Source organism: Phoxinus phoxinus, assembly GCF_949152265.1.
Source record: "Phoxinus phoxinus genome assembly, chromosome: 12".
NCBI classification, from domain to species: domain Eukaryota; kingdom Metazoa; phylum Chordata; class Actinopteri; order Cypriniformes; family Leuciscidae; genus Phoxinus; species Phoxinus phoxinus.
This window is the reverse complement of record NC_136887.1, coordinates 14,499,627-14,513,568: the sequence shown is the minus strand read 5'-3', so window position 1 is coordinate 14,513,568 and position 13,942 is coordinate 14,499,627. Positions and strand designations below refer to the sequence as shown.

The window sequence follows — 13,942 nt, the reverse complement described above, 5'->3', positions numbered from 1 at the left end:
GCTTGTGATTTCAGTCATTACTAGAGTTATTATGCTTTTCACTTTAGAATACAGTTTCAAATTATTAGTAATTAGTAATTCCTTCTGAAGGATGTAGTAACACGAGTCATTAGTGGGTTACCATGACCTTCACTCTAGAATTAATACATTATGCATTTTTCATGTCAATTATGAACATAGTTCTTAGTAGTCCTCCAGGAGGTATGAAAAAAAGTAGTTATTAATTTAACTAATAGTGAACTACCACATTTGACTGAGCACTATTACTTACTAATTCGTTAATCAGAGTTTCTTAGTTAGTATTTACTAGAATGTCAATAGTGCGTTACTCCTTTGTTCCTGTGTAGTTATTTATTAATGACGGAACAGTATTCTAAAGTGTTACCCTATAATTTAATTCTACTTCAACATTATAATGCAAAAGGACTGAATCAGTGTCTTTCTCAAAACACCACAACAACAAACGTAGTACTGTGATATACCAAATTATGTGTTGTGAAAGCATGAAAATATCTCTGCCACAAAAATACCATAAAATTGACCACATTGGACTCATCACAATTAATTACATTCAGTTTGCCACAGACGTTCTGAGATTCTCGACGTTTCATTTTCTACATTATCACATGGCACATTGCATCACATCCACAGACATAGTAACAATCCAGTGTTATTTTGTACTGGGACTGAAGGCCCCATTCGCTTTCAGAACATAATTACAATCTCAACAATAACGTATCTATTACTGGATGACCGTAACTGAGCACGCTGCCACATCTGCATTTTTATTTTATGGCCATCTGTTCTGCTAGTCGTAGTGTTTAGCTTCCGCAGTTTAATAATGAATCAGAAAACAAGTACCACAGAACAATATACATGTTCATTATGGCAATAATGGGATGGCCATCTCATGATTGACCATCTGCCCTCTTGTTTTGGAAAAAAAAAAGTCTCATGAATAAGGCAGATGTAAAGGAAATGTAATGAGAGTGGAGAGGATGAGATAGATATTTATCAAGCAGTGATGTATTAGATTCAGATTACACTGAATTTTATTGCAAATGCCTGAAATGGTCATTTATTCAGTGATACTTCAGATATTAATGGAATGATACATTGAGACCATATTCTCCACTCATTTGCAGTAAATACACAACATTTGTTCCAGCGAATTGCAGTTTTGCCCAGCACTGTATAGCTTCACAAACATGATCACTGTACAGTTTCTTTCAAATGAAAATAAACATTCAAAGAAGCATCTATATTTCTTTTTATAGAACATTGCTTCTCTAATTTCTGCGAGTCACTTGTGGATTTAATAATCTGTTGAGTATACCGTCTAAAATAGACACCGGGAACACACAGACCACCCTAGCGGCATTCTTTGGTGAAGAATAGCTTTTTATAGAGATTAGCCTTGCTTAAGGGACGTGGCGACTGCTTTCTCTGCTCTCCAGCACAGCAGGAGGGCTCTCTTCCCAGACTCTTAATCCCAAATCCATTTCCCCCCTTTTTTTTGCCTTCCTTGGCAAAGCATTGATGTGACATGGGCTCACACATTGAGCGTTGCTTTTCAGTTCTTGTTCATGCTCGGTGTCTCCATGCTAGTGGTTCCTGGACAGAGTCTCTGGCACCCCAAAAGGATGGCAAAAGCTCGGCGAAAGTCGGCATTGAAGGCGTATATGATGGGGTTGAGAGAAGAATTGGCCCATCCGAACCAGACAAAAACATCAAATGTTGTTGGACTGATACAGGGGAGACCAGTCGAAGTGCTCTTACAAAATGGCACTATGCAGTTCAGGATGAAGAACGGCAACCAACAGCACACAAAAACCCCCATTATAACGGACAAGGTTTTTAAGACTTTCGTCTCCCTTTTGAAGGACAGTTTGAAGGAGCTTTCGGACTCCACGTTGGAGCTGCCGCCCATGCTGTCATGGCGGATCTTGGCGTTCTCCGCAGCTCTTTCCAAAGCGGAGATCCGTCGGATCTGCTTCTGGGCGATTCTGTAAATCTGAGTGTACGTTACAATCATGATGGCGACGGGAATGTAGAAGCTGATGAGCGAGGAGGAAATGGCGTACGTTCGGTTGAGGCTGGAGTCACAGTTGTCCGTCAGCAGAGCCCTGTGAGAAGCGTTGACCTCTGGGAAGCTCGCTGGCTGAGCCTTGTGCCATTTGAGCTGCACTGGGATGAAGGAGATGAGCACAGACAGGGTCCAAGCCATGCTGATCATCACAAAGGCCACCCTGGGAGTCATCTTCCTCTCGTAGCGGAACGGGCTGGAAATGGCCCAGTATCGGTCCACGCTGATAACGCAGAGGTTCAGGATGGAAGCTGTGGAGCACATGATATCGAAAGCGACCCAAATGTCACAGAAAGCACCAAAGGGCCAGAAGCCGGCTACCTCTGTCACAGCCTTCCAGGGCATGACCAGAATGGCCACCAGCAGGTCTGACACCGCCAGTGAGATGACAAAAAAGTTTGTGACTTTAGAGCGCAGGTGGCGGAATTTTGTGACAGCTGCACAAACCAGTGTGTTCCCGAGTAGGGTGGAGAGGATTAGAACGGAAAGAAAGCAACCGGTCAGAACCCGCCTGGACTGGTCACTTTCCATGAAACCACTGTCAATTACTGTTGTCAAGTTCAAATCCATCACTGCCATTATGCTGTGCATTAAGGATCACTGCATCATGAGAACTAGACGTGAACTGTTCGAACACTTCATCTTAGGGTCCGTCAGACCTGTCACACTTCAGGTAATGTTGACCGTGTGTTCTTATTAAGACATTTTTCTTACCAAAGTTAAAATTTCCTGTTAACAAAAAAGATTTGTCCTGCATTCCAGTTTGGAAAGTGCCAAAAAAGTCATTCAGTTCAGTTTTACTGTCATGCCGGTTGATATCATAATATCAGTATATCAGTGATCCCATCAAAACTGTTCAGATAAGTTCATCTAATCACTCTGCACACTGTTTTTTAGTGTTCCCTTATATATTTGAGTGTGATCATGTGTGAGTCCTTATGCCATAAGAGGACGTTTTAGATTCCAGTGAGCAATAACCGGTTCCTGCAGTTCTGTTAGTCAAACAAAGGGACAAAACTCATATTACAGGAGTACATACACAAAACAGCTATTATATTCTCTATGATAATTAAGAAAAACACCTTATCCTCACCTGTTAGATAATACCGAGGAGCTTCTTTTGTGCCTAAAGCTGCATTTTATCCGAAAAATGTTGCGAAATTTGCTCTTTGAAACATCTTGTCCGTAAAGAACGATTCACTTAAATGAACTAGAAAGAAAACTTGTTTCGTGTACGTCCTCCTCGATGAATGACTGTAACGCACCTTCGTCCTGTCGAAGATCAGGTGTTATTCCATCAGGATGCCCGAGCAGCATGAGCTCCACGAGACGAATGCGCGTCGTGTTCGCGCTGCGCGAGCGTGGCGAGTTTGGTGAGACCCAAGCCGAGTGACATGACAAATACATTTAACACCGAGATGTGTCGTGTCCGAGCCCCGAGGGGTTCGACAAATTACTCTAACAGTAGGTCATCCCGTTTCTAGAGTCGATGCTGAAAGAAAGAAAAACACTGTGGAGTCACAGTGAAGTGCACGTGAGCGATGCGCTCCTAATACGATCCTATTACGAACGATTCTTGATCCGTTCATCTTAATTAAATCTTTACTTTATGGTCAGGCTATTAATTACATGACTAAGTTTCTTTATTGTTGTTATCGCTTTCCACTAAAGTAGGCTTCTGTATGAATGAATAGCTAATTCCTTTATTTACCTGAGTGCTGCAGATTTTCACTGCTAATATTCACCTAAACGAAATTAAGAAGATAGCCTACCTGAATCAAAGAAACATGTTGCAAAACTCACATATTTGATTTGCCAGATGCTATAACCTAAATCAAGTCTATGAGGCCACCTAATGGGGAGTCTTATACTAAGCAAATGCGTTTCTTACATGCTTTTACATTTCTATGGCATCCAGTGATGTTACTTGCTTGTTATCTTCAGTCCTTTATAAACAAACTTCATAATTAAAATACAAAATGCTTTCATTTTTTTGCTTGTTTTTTTTTTTTTCAAGATCAAAGATAGCACAGCACATTTCATGTCTACTGCATGTCAAATGTTGAACTAATGGGTTTATCAGATAAAATATTAATACAATGATTAATACTGCATGTTTAATTCCCTAATTAGTCATTTGTTACAGTAATGTGCCATTATATGAATATGCAGTGAGTCACAATGAAGAACAGCATGTATTTAATATGGATTATTTCCTAGAGCTGCAGCTAAAAACGTTGTTATTGTTAGTCCTATTTTATTTATTATTGCACTGTATTGTTATTATTATTTTAAATATGCAATGCAGTGTGGGCACTAAAGTTTGAAATACTGCTCAAATGTCCAACTGGACAACAAAATTGTTGTGTGAAAAAAATACACATCTTTTTTCACATTTTATAATAATACAATTCTCACAAAGGATCAATATGACAAGAGTTGTGTATAAACACTCTGGCAAGAGAGAAGTAGCTACACAATGCATTAGGGTAAAAAAAGTCCTATGTGAGAATTTTTTATCTTTTGTCTCTATCATTTACACTATATATCTGGATGTAGGATGCTCTTGAAATTTGCTCAAAGTTTAGTGGAATTGTGTGAGAGAAACTTTTGTGATGATGATGATGATGACACCTTGTTGGTGGGTGTGATGCAGCAAAGCTTCAGATCATGAGTAGATATTAGACTGACCTCATCGCTGTCATCGACTTTCATCATCATCCACAGCGTGTCACAGATGAATGCTGCTGCTTAACTGTACAACTTACAGCAATATTGTAAACAGAAAATACATACATTATATATATAATGGACTATAAAGTGGCCTCTTTCCTCGGTGTATTTTCTATGCAACAACTTGGTTAATCTTGCAGTGCTTTGAAAGTCTCGAAACGAGCATCTTTTGCCTGCAGCAATTCCTTGAAAAAAATACATAGGCTACATTCTCTCCACCAATAAATATCATTTTTCTTAGAAGTGACTTTTTTTTCCTTTTATTGTGACAATGTTTGATGCTACATTCTCACAGTGATATAACAAGTCAATCAATTTTAAAAGCTTATGCAATTTTTATAAGGATAAATGCACAATTATAGTTGTTGATCCTTATCAAATTAACTGTAGACTCATGATGTGTACCATCATTGAATGCTTAAATTTTAATTGTTATATTGCTTATATAATCAGGTCAATCACAGAAACCTGGAAAAAGATCCATTTCCTAAGAACCAAAGCCTTAAAACGACTTTGTTTGTAGAGTTTCTACTTGCACAATACTGATTATTAGACTATTCGGAAATATATATATTTTAGAAATACTCATATGTAAACTGTTAAACAATGTGATTGGTAAAGCCTCTTGTATAAATGGCACACCATCTAAAGGAGTTTGCTGACCATATAAGGTGTGCCTACACTTCTTCTGATCATTTCCTGCTTTGGCTCTTTCCTGATTAAGGTCAGCCTGCTTCAAGATCAGACCTAGATCAATTCAGACGTGGCTACTGGTTTCTCAGGTTGGAGTGATGAATGTGGACACTTGGAAAAATCATCAAAGACACAGTGATCTGTGAGTTTAGATTTGGCCACCAGCAGCCCATAAATCACAGCTTCAAAAGAGACGATCTGTCTGGAGTCACCGAAGACTCAGTTGAGGGCTTACACAACCTCCAGCTGCTCTTGCAGTTTCTTTCGAAATCATTGACTGACTGGTGTGGATTCTTTCAGTCATCATTGTCTGCCAGCTACACTGACAACAAATCTAAGTATAGTTATATTTAGCCACTCATGACTCATTTGCAATCAGTCATCATTACCATCAAGTGAAAGATTGATGATTTCATGCCTTGGGAATTTATTTGGTAAAGCATTATGAGGACCTTCAATAAATAAACCAATGCGATAAGGTCAACATAAAGTTGGACTTCCCCCTACTCACCCTTTTCCTTCATGCCAAACTATCAGAAAAAAAAAACATATACAGTAAACAACCAATAAGAAATAACAATGAATGAATTATTCTACATGCAATAGTATTCATGAACAAAGGAAAGCGTTAACAAGAAATCTCTTCCCCACACTCATCCTCGCGACTCTCAAGATAGCATCTTATCAAATGTTTTAGTACTTAGATATCAACGTTTTTGGCTGTACCAACTTGTAAGAAATGAAATATCTGTTCTATGCATGATAGACCTGAAATTTCAACCGTGACTGGATGTCACAGAAACCTAGTTCAGATACTTAGTTGTGAAATGGATGGATTTTTTTATAGAATGCTTCTCAGTGTTGCAATAACACCCACAAAATATGAGCGTATGTGGTGTATTGTGTGAGTGCGTACTGTCTTGTCCATGTTCATGTCTAGTCCAGTCCTAACCAGATGGAGTTTATAAATAAAGTAATTGCAGTGCAGCTGATGGCTCCCTTTGTGGTTGTGGACAGGGTCCAGATTAGGTGCATGTACAGTATGTTGAAGTCTACATAATGTTTGATGAATCAGCAAAGACACTTTCCACTGATAGGGTACAAAACAGGGTCCAAAAACTCTTTAAAATGCAAATATTTTAAGCAAATGAAGAACATCTATGTAAAGAGATGCAAAGCCTTTAGAAAATGTTAACCGTCAACCACAGAAGGTCATGGTATCTACAAAATACATAGCAAAAAGTAAAGTAGTAACACTTTACAATAAGGTTTCATTTGTTGTGCAATTATACATTTAGGTGTTGAGTGATATTAAAGGGGTGGTGGTATAATGCCCCTTTTTACAATATGTAAAATAAGTCTCTGTTGTCCCCAGAGCGTGTATGTGAAGTTTTAGCTCAAAATACCCCACATAATTCTTTACAGCATTTTAAAATTGTCCCTTTTTGAGGGTCAGGTTTAAACTGGAGTCGGACAATGATGGAGAGACTCAAGAATACGTGACAACATGTAGAATGCAAATGGACGTTTCTGAATGGTTAATTGATTAATTTATGTTGCTGATCTGGAGTTAACTATCTTCAATTACCATAACAGTCAGGATAATCTATAAAATCGCTTGTGTGGGAACTGTTGTAAGATGCCTATGAGTTACGTTATTTTGTACTGTATTGCATGTGAAAAGACGATGCAACAGCTTGAGTCACAAATGTTCTCCACTACAACAACTCTTCCTCTTCAACACTGCTTGCATGTTCCCGGGGCGGAGTTTATGTACATTTTAACGGTGTCGTCTTAGCGGCCCCTAATTTAATAACAAATTATCCTTTCGACTGAAGTGAATCAATCAAAACTAACTTTAGCTGGAAAATAACATTATTCAAGAACCGCTATAAAGCCAAAACAATCTGTTACCTTAAATTATACGTTTATCTCTGTAAAGCAGCTTTGAAACAATCTACATTAAAAGCGCTATATAAATGAAGATGACTTGACTTGACTTGTTAGGGCTAGATTAGGGTTTGGTTTGAGGTTTCTTAATAATGCATAATCTATAGTTATTACAACACTTTTTAATACTTTTGTACTTTTTAACACAAAAAATTATATGATCAATAAGTTATGACAACATATGACAACTTGCTTTAACTCATCAAAATAAGTCAAGTAATTTTCTAATTTTTTGCAAGTTATACAAGATTCAACTAATTTTTAAGTCAGTTTAATGTCATTGAAGTTGAAATGACTTAAACATCCAAGTTGACTGAACTTAAAAATTTAAGGCAGCATTTTTTTTTACAGCTTAACTACATTTAATGTAACAAGGACATTTATTTTAAGGTGCTGTTGACTGGTTTTATATCGCCTGATATTACCTGCTGCTAAGATGCAGCCTTGCTGGATTGTATTTGTTTTTATAGGCAACTGGCATTATTTGGAGTTTACGGCAAGATTTATTTTGACCTCCCGGACTGCACTATGCTAAAATACTCTGCCATGGAACTTTTACAGCTCATTTTGTGCCCCCTGCTACTGGTATTTGGGAAAAACTGCGATCGCTACAACTTCTCCGCCGGCCAAAATACGTTCATCGTGGCTCCCGCAAGAATCTGCATTCAAGTAGAGCCTGTATAAACTCAGTTTGGTCTCAAAGGCGTTTGGATCGTCGCCATTTATCTTTGCGTCATGTCTGCCCTGCTAATTTCTCCTACCTCCAGAAGTCTACTCCATCCAGCTGTGGTGTCCGCCTTGACACAATCAGGTTTGCACATCTGAACATTGTTTTGGACAAAAAACTGGACTTTTTCTGCCTTAGTGAAACATGACATCAGCCAAATGACTATTTCAATCTAAACATGTGTGCTCTCCCTGGCTACACTTATCTTGACCGGCCGGCGGCCGCGCTCCACCGGTAGAGGTGGCGGTCTTGCTGTCATTCATAGATCTGATGTTGCAGTAACTGAGGTTTCATTGCCTTGCTTTTCATCATTTGAATGCTTGGCCTTTAAGTTTATCAGTTCTTGTGTTAAATATTTATCGTCCTCCCAAACTTAGTGTTTGACACTTGCCAGTGCACTCTGTCCAGTTACTCTTTTAACTGGTGATTTAAATATTCATGTTGACAATATGGCTTGTATTATTGCTGTTTGCCTCATGGATACACTAGAATGTTTTAACTTCACTCAGCATGTTAACTTTCCGACACACAAACACGGACATATATTTGATCTGGTTTGCACTTCAGAAGTACGTATAGAACAACTTGAGTGTGCTGATGCATGTATAAGTGATCAAAAGCTCCTCACGTTCAATCTGACTCCTCCTTCTTTGCAGTCTGTGAAAGAACGTGTTATCTGTTTTAGGAAAATCAGTGATATTGATCTATATCTTCTTAGTCATAGGGTGACTTACCAGTTGCGGCCTCTATCGACCAGTATAATGCTGCTTTTTTTAATCTATTCTGGATGAGTTTGCCCCTCTGATAAAACATGTTGTTTCTTTTAAGAGATCATCTCCTTGGTATACATCTGATTTGCGCAAATTGAAGGCGATGGGCAGGCAGTTGGAGCGGAAATGTAAAAAATCTGGTCTAACAGTTCATAGATCAATGTTTGATCAGCATCAGATTGAGTATCATAATGCTCTCAAAGCTGCAAAAGTGGCATATTATCATATTATTATTAGTAGTGACATCTCTAATCCCATAATTCTGTTTAGACAGTCAATAATCTAATTAAACCTCCCAGTGACTTTAACTGTTCTACCATTGAGCAGTGTAATGCATTTCTCAATAATTTTTCAACTAAACTTGAGAATATTTATAACGCCATTGCCTATGAGGATGCTTCTGCACTTGTTGAGGTGCATTCTCCTAATCTCTCTGGTCTCACTTTTTCAAGTTTCAGTACTGTTGATTTAGATTTTATTTCTAAACTTGTTTTGTCAATGAATTCTACTACTTGCATACTTGATCCAATCCCTACAACTGTTTTGAAAAACTGTCTGCCTGTCATTGTACCCCACATCACTACTATTGTATGCTTCACTCAATACAGGGAATGTCTCTTCTGCTCTAAAAATGGCTGCAGTTACGTCAGTTCTTAAAAAGCCTTGGAGTGATATCACCGATATGTCAAATTATCGACCCATCTCCAATTTACCTTTTCTGGCAAAAGTGCTTGAGCGTGTGGTTGTTGGCAACTCCATACTCATCTCTGTATGAATAGCCTACTAGAAACTTTTCAATCTGGGTTTAGATCTGGACACAGTACAGAGACTGCTCTAGTCAGGGTCCTGGTCCTGAATGACCTCCTCGTTGTCGCCGACTCTGGGGCTTGTGGCATTTTGGTTCTGTTAGACCTTAATGCTGCATTCAATACCATATGTCACAGCATATTATTGGACAGATTGCATATGTGGACCAGTCTGTCTGGAACTGTGTTAGACTGGTTTAAATCTTACCTCTCAGACCGTTCCCAATTTGTCTACCTGGGTACCCTCTGTGTCAGGGTGTCCCTCAGGGGTCAGTTTTGGGTCCTGTTTTATTTAGTGTTTATATGCTGCCTCTTGGGCGGATCATTCAGAAGTATGACCTGAGCTATCACTGTTACGCGGATGACACCCAGATGTATTGAAATGCAGATGAAATTAAAGCGTGGATAAAACTAAACTTTCTAAAACTAAACTGCTCCAAAACTGAAATTTTATTAACTGGCACTCCATTTAATGTCAGTAAATGGATTAGAAAATTTCAGTAGCCAATACCCAATTGTCCCCTTCTAGCCAGGTGGGTGTGATTTTTGATGCCCAGCTAACATTTAATTCACATTTTTAAAACATAACGAAGGTTGCTTTTTTCCATCAGAGGAACATTGCGCGTATTAGACCTTTTTACTCTAGGCCTGATGCAGAGAAGGTTATCCATGCCTTCATCACGCCAATGCTTGATTATTGTAATTCTCTCTTTGCGGGTTTACCAGCAAATTCTAATTAGAGGTTGCAATACAGATCTCTGCCGCACGTGTTTTGACCAACCTAGTCTCATTGGAAATACGTTACTCTGCCTACGTTTTTGCAAAACCTGAAATACGTAGCTCAGGGTACGTTTCCGGGTGAAACCTCCACTAGAGGTGCTAAGTGGTATACATTTTTCTCCGTTCCAGAAGCGTGTTTATTAAAGGTTATAAAAGCGACAATATCAGTAAATCATGGTCAGACTTCTCAGTATACACTCGTTTTAATATCAATTAATTATTTAAACGCTTTTGAGGTGCCAAGGATGCGTGACTGAGGATTGCAACACATTCTCACTCCCAACTCGTCACATATGGACGTTCCAGAAGCGTGTTTATTAAAGGTTATAAAAGGGACAATATCAGTAAATCATGGTCAGACTTCTCAGTATACACTCGTTTTAATATCAATTAATTATTTAAACGCTTTTGAGGTGCCAAGGATGCGTGACTGAGGATAGCAACACATTCTCACTCCCAACTCGTCACATATGGACGTTCCAGAAGCGTGTTTATTAAAGGTTATAAAAGGGACAATATCAGTAAATCATGGTCAGACTTCTCAGTATACACTCGTTTTAATATCAATTAATTATTTAAATGCTTTTGAGGTGCTAAGGATGCGTGACTGAGGATTGCAACACATTCTCACTCCCAACTCGTCACATATGGACGCTTGGCCAGGACCCCCTTGGCGTCACTTTTCAACGACCTGGGCGCACCCTTAGCGTCAATTTTCAACGCACAGGGATCTCTGAACTGGAGCCTGTCACCGATGAGTTTAACAACGCTCATTTTGGCGAGCAACAGCATTCAGCGGTGAGTTTAACAACGCTCATTTTGGCGAGATCCCTGCACGTTGAAAATTGACGCTAAGGGTACGCCCAGGTCGTTGAAAAGTGACGCCAAGGGGGTCCTGGCCAAGCGTCCATATGTGACGAGTTAGGAGTGAGAATGTGTTGCAATCCTCAGTCACGCATCCTTAGCACCTCAAAAGCATTTAAATAATTAATTGATATTAAAACGAGTGTATACTGAGAAGTCTGACCATGATTTACTGATATTGTCGCTTTTATAACCTTTAATAAACACGCTTCTGGAACGAAGAAAAATGTATACCACTTAGCGCCTCTAGTGGACGTTTCACCCGGAAACGTACCCTGAGCTACGTATTTCAGGTTTTGCAAAAACGTAGGCAGAGTAACGTATTTCCAATGAGACTAGGTTGGTTTTGACCACAGACATTAAGATGGACACAGCGAAAGGGAATTGGTTTCAACAGAGAAAAGTGAAGTCAATTAGAAGCACTCACTTCCTGATGTAGATGTGACGTGAGCAACCTGTCTGACAGCTGTAGATCTTCTAGTAGCTGTACCGAGAGAAATCTGAATAATTCCCTTCCGAATCTCGCAGAGACGGAGAACGTGAGTATTAGCTGTCCATGAGCTAGCAGCAGGATCAACTTTATCACTCTCTATGGGCTTTACCCTTGACTTTACCGGACTTTATGCCTCCACGTCCCCCCGATTGCTTGCGAGCTTCTTCGCCTGTCTATACGGTAACTTCTCGACTGTGCGACAGAGAGTCGAGTGGTTATGACTTAAGCCTATTTTTACAAAAACTGCTTCTACGGGGCCATAACGTAAGATAGGCTACAAGGTAATGGAGCCTTTTATACTGTACATTGTTGTGTTTCTTTAAAAAAAATAATGGACAAATGGAGTCTTTAAACGCCTCAGATGTAAAGTTATTCGCTGTCAAAGTGACGCCAAAATGAATGGGAGTCAATAGAATACTAACAGCAGGTGATGGTCTGCTACAATGCCGGGCCCCAAGGAAAGCTTCAGTTTCTGACTGATGGATTAAACCCCTTGGTTTTGACTCTGTACATCTTCACGCCATCACATTACACCCGTTCTCCCGCAACTGCATTGGCTTCCAGTTCAGCCACGTATTGATTTTAAAATTCTGATTTTAACCTATAAAGCAGTACATGTTGGTTTCATTACATCTGTGATTTGGTTACTCCATCCATTCCCGCTCTCTCTCTCTCTGTGTCAGCCTCGTTGTAAATTAAAAACCATGGGGGGGAAGAGCCTTTTCCTATAACGCGCCTAAGTTATGGAGCACACTTCCCGCATCTATTAAGGATGCTGCTTCTGTGGATCGTTTTAAGAAACTTCTTAAGACATCTTTTTAGTCAAGCTGATTTTAAAGTTAATTCATAAATGTATTCTTTTTGTGTATTTTTTGATACTTCTATATATTTAAGATTTACTAAACTTTATTTTACAGTTAAATTCCATCAAATCGAAGTGAATAATCCTATTCCTTTTATGAAATCAAGAATTTTAAGTGAGTTTAAAAAAAAAAGCTACAGCTTAATAAAACATTTTATATAAATCGTAATGGAGCAAGGGAATGGATCATTTATTTTATATCACATAAAATGAAATGGTCCATTCCCTTGTTCCATTATGCGTTGTATAAATTTTTTTATTAAGCTATAGCTATTTATTTTTTTAACTTATTTTTTTATTCATAATATGAATAATAAAAATGCTGGGTTGTTTCAACCCAATTTTGGGTAAAATATGCACAAACCTAAATGTTGGTTTAAAAATGTAATGTAAAAATGTAATCCAACGGCTGGGTTTGTCCATATTTTACCCCAAATTGGGTTGAAACAACCCAGCATTTTTTAGAGTGTGTAAGGATTATTCAATTCAACTTGTTGGAATTTTACTATAGCCTACAATTGAAAATTGTAAATCTAAAAAAAAAAAAACTTTTGTGTGTGTGTGTGTGTTGGTAATTCATGTTAGCTCAGGTCAGTACATTATAACAGATACTGCAGCAGCTGTACATTAACCAAGGTTAATAAATGCCTAATGTTATCAAATGACCTCGTTGTAAAATGTTACTAAAAAAACCTAATAGGACATAGAATACCATCATGGTGGAAAGCGTCATGAATCGATTGATCCTGAAGTCTTGATAAGACTGAGGAAGCTAAATCTCATGACACAATGGTTCCGAAACACACTATGGAAGCTGATGTTCTTAGTCACCGCTCTCCTGAACATTCCATCCTTGTGTTGTTAGGGATGTTCCCTTTCGTCAGGACACTGCCAGCAGCTGCGGGACTGTCTGTTTCCATCCATCAGACTTAATATTGTATACAGCCTCCTTCAAGACTCACCACATCCCAACAAGAGAGGATAAACAATACACAGCTGGGTCAGTCAGAAGTGAGTCAAGTTTTTACTGCAGCAATGCAGATTTGTTGAGTGGCCTATAAATATTATGCTATATGCAACTTAATGTGCATTAAGTTTCGCATCAGTCTAGCATATAAATGCACTGAAAGGTATGACATTTAGCAGATATGCCATTTTTACACTAACATTACGGCATA

At 38.7% G+C, this 13,942-nt stretch overlaps 1 protein-coding gene across 1 annotated transcript; it reads right to left on the bottom strand.

Moving 5' to 3' along the window:
* Positions 1–343: 343 nt before the first annotated feature.
* Positions 344–3,463, bottom strand: drd1a (dopamine receptor D1a). Its single transcript, XM_079630780.1, has 2 exons — positions 3,180–3,463; positions 344–3,078 (listed from the first exon to the last, which is right to left on the bottom strand). The coding sequence occupies exon 2, from the start codon at positions 2,675–2,677 to the stop codon at positions 1,574–1,576; it is 1,104 nt and encodes a 367-aa protein (XP_079486906.1). The 5' UTR covers positions 2,678–3,078; positions 3,180–3,463; the 3' UTR covers positions 344–1,573.
* Positions 3,464–13,942: the final 10,479 nt, after the last annotated feature.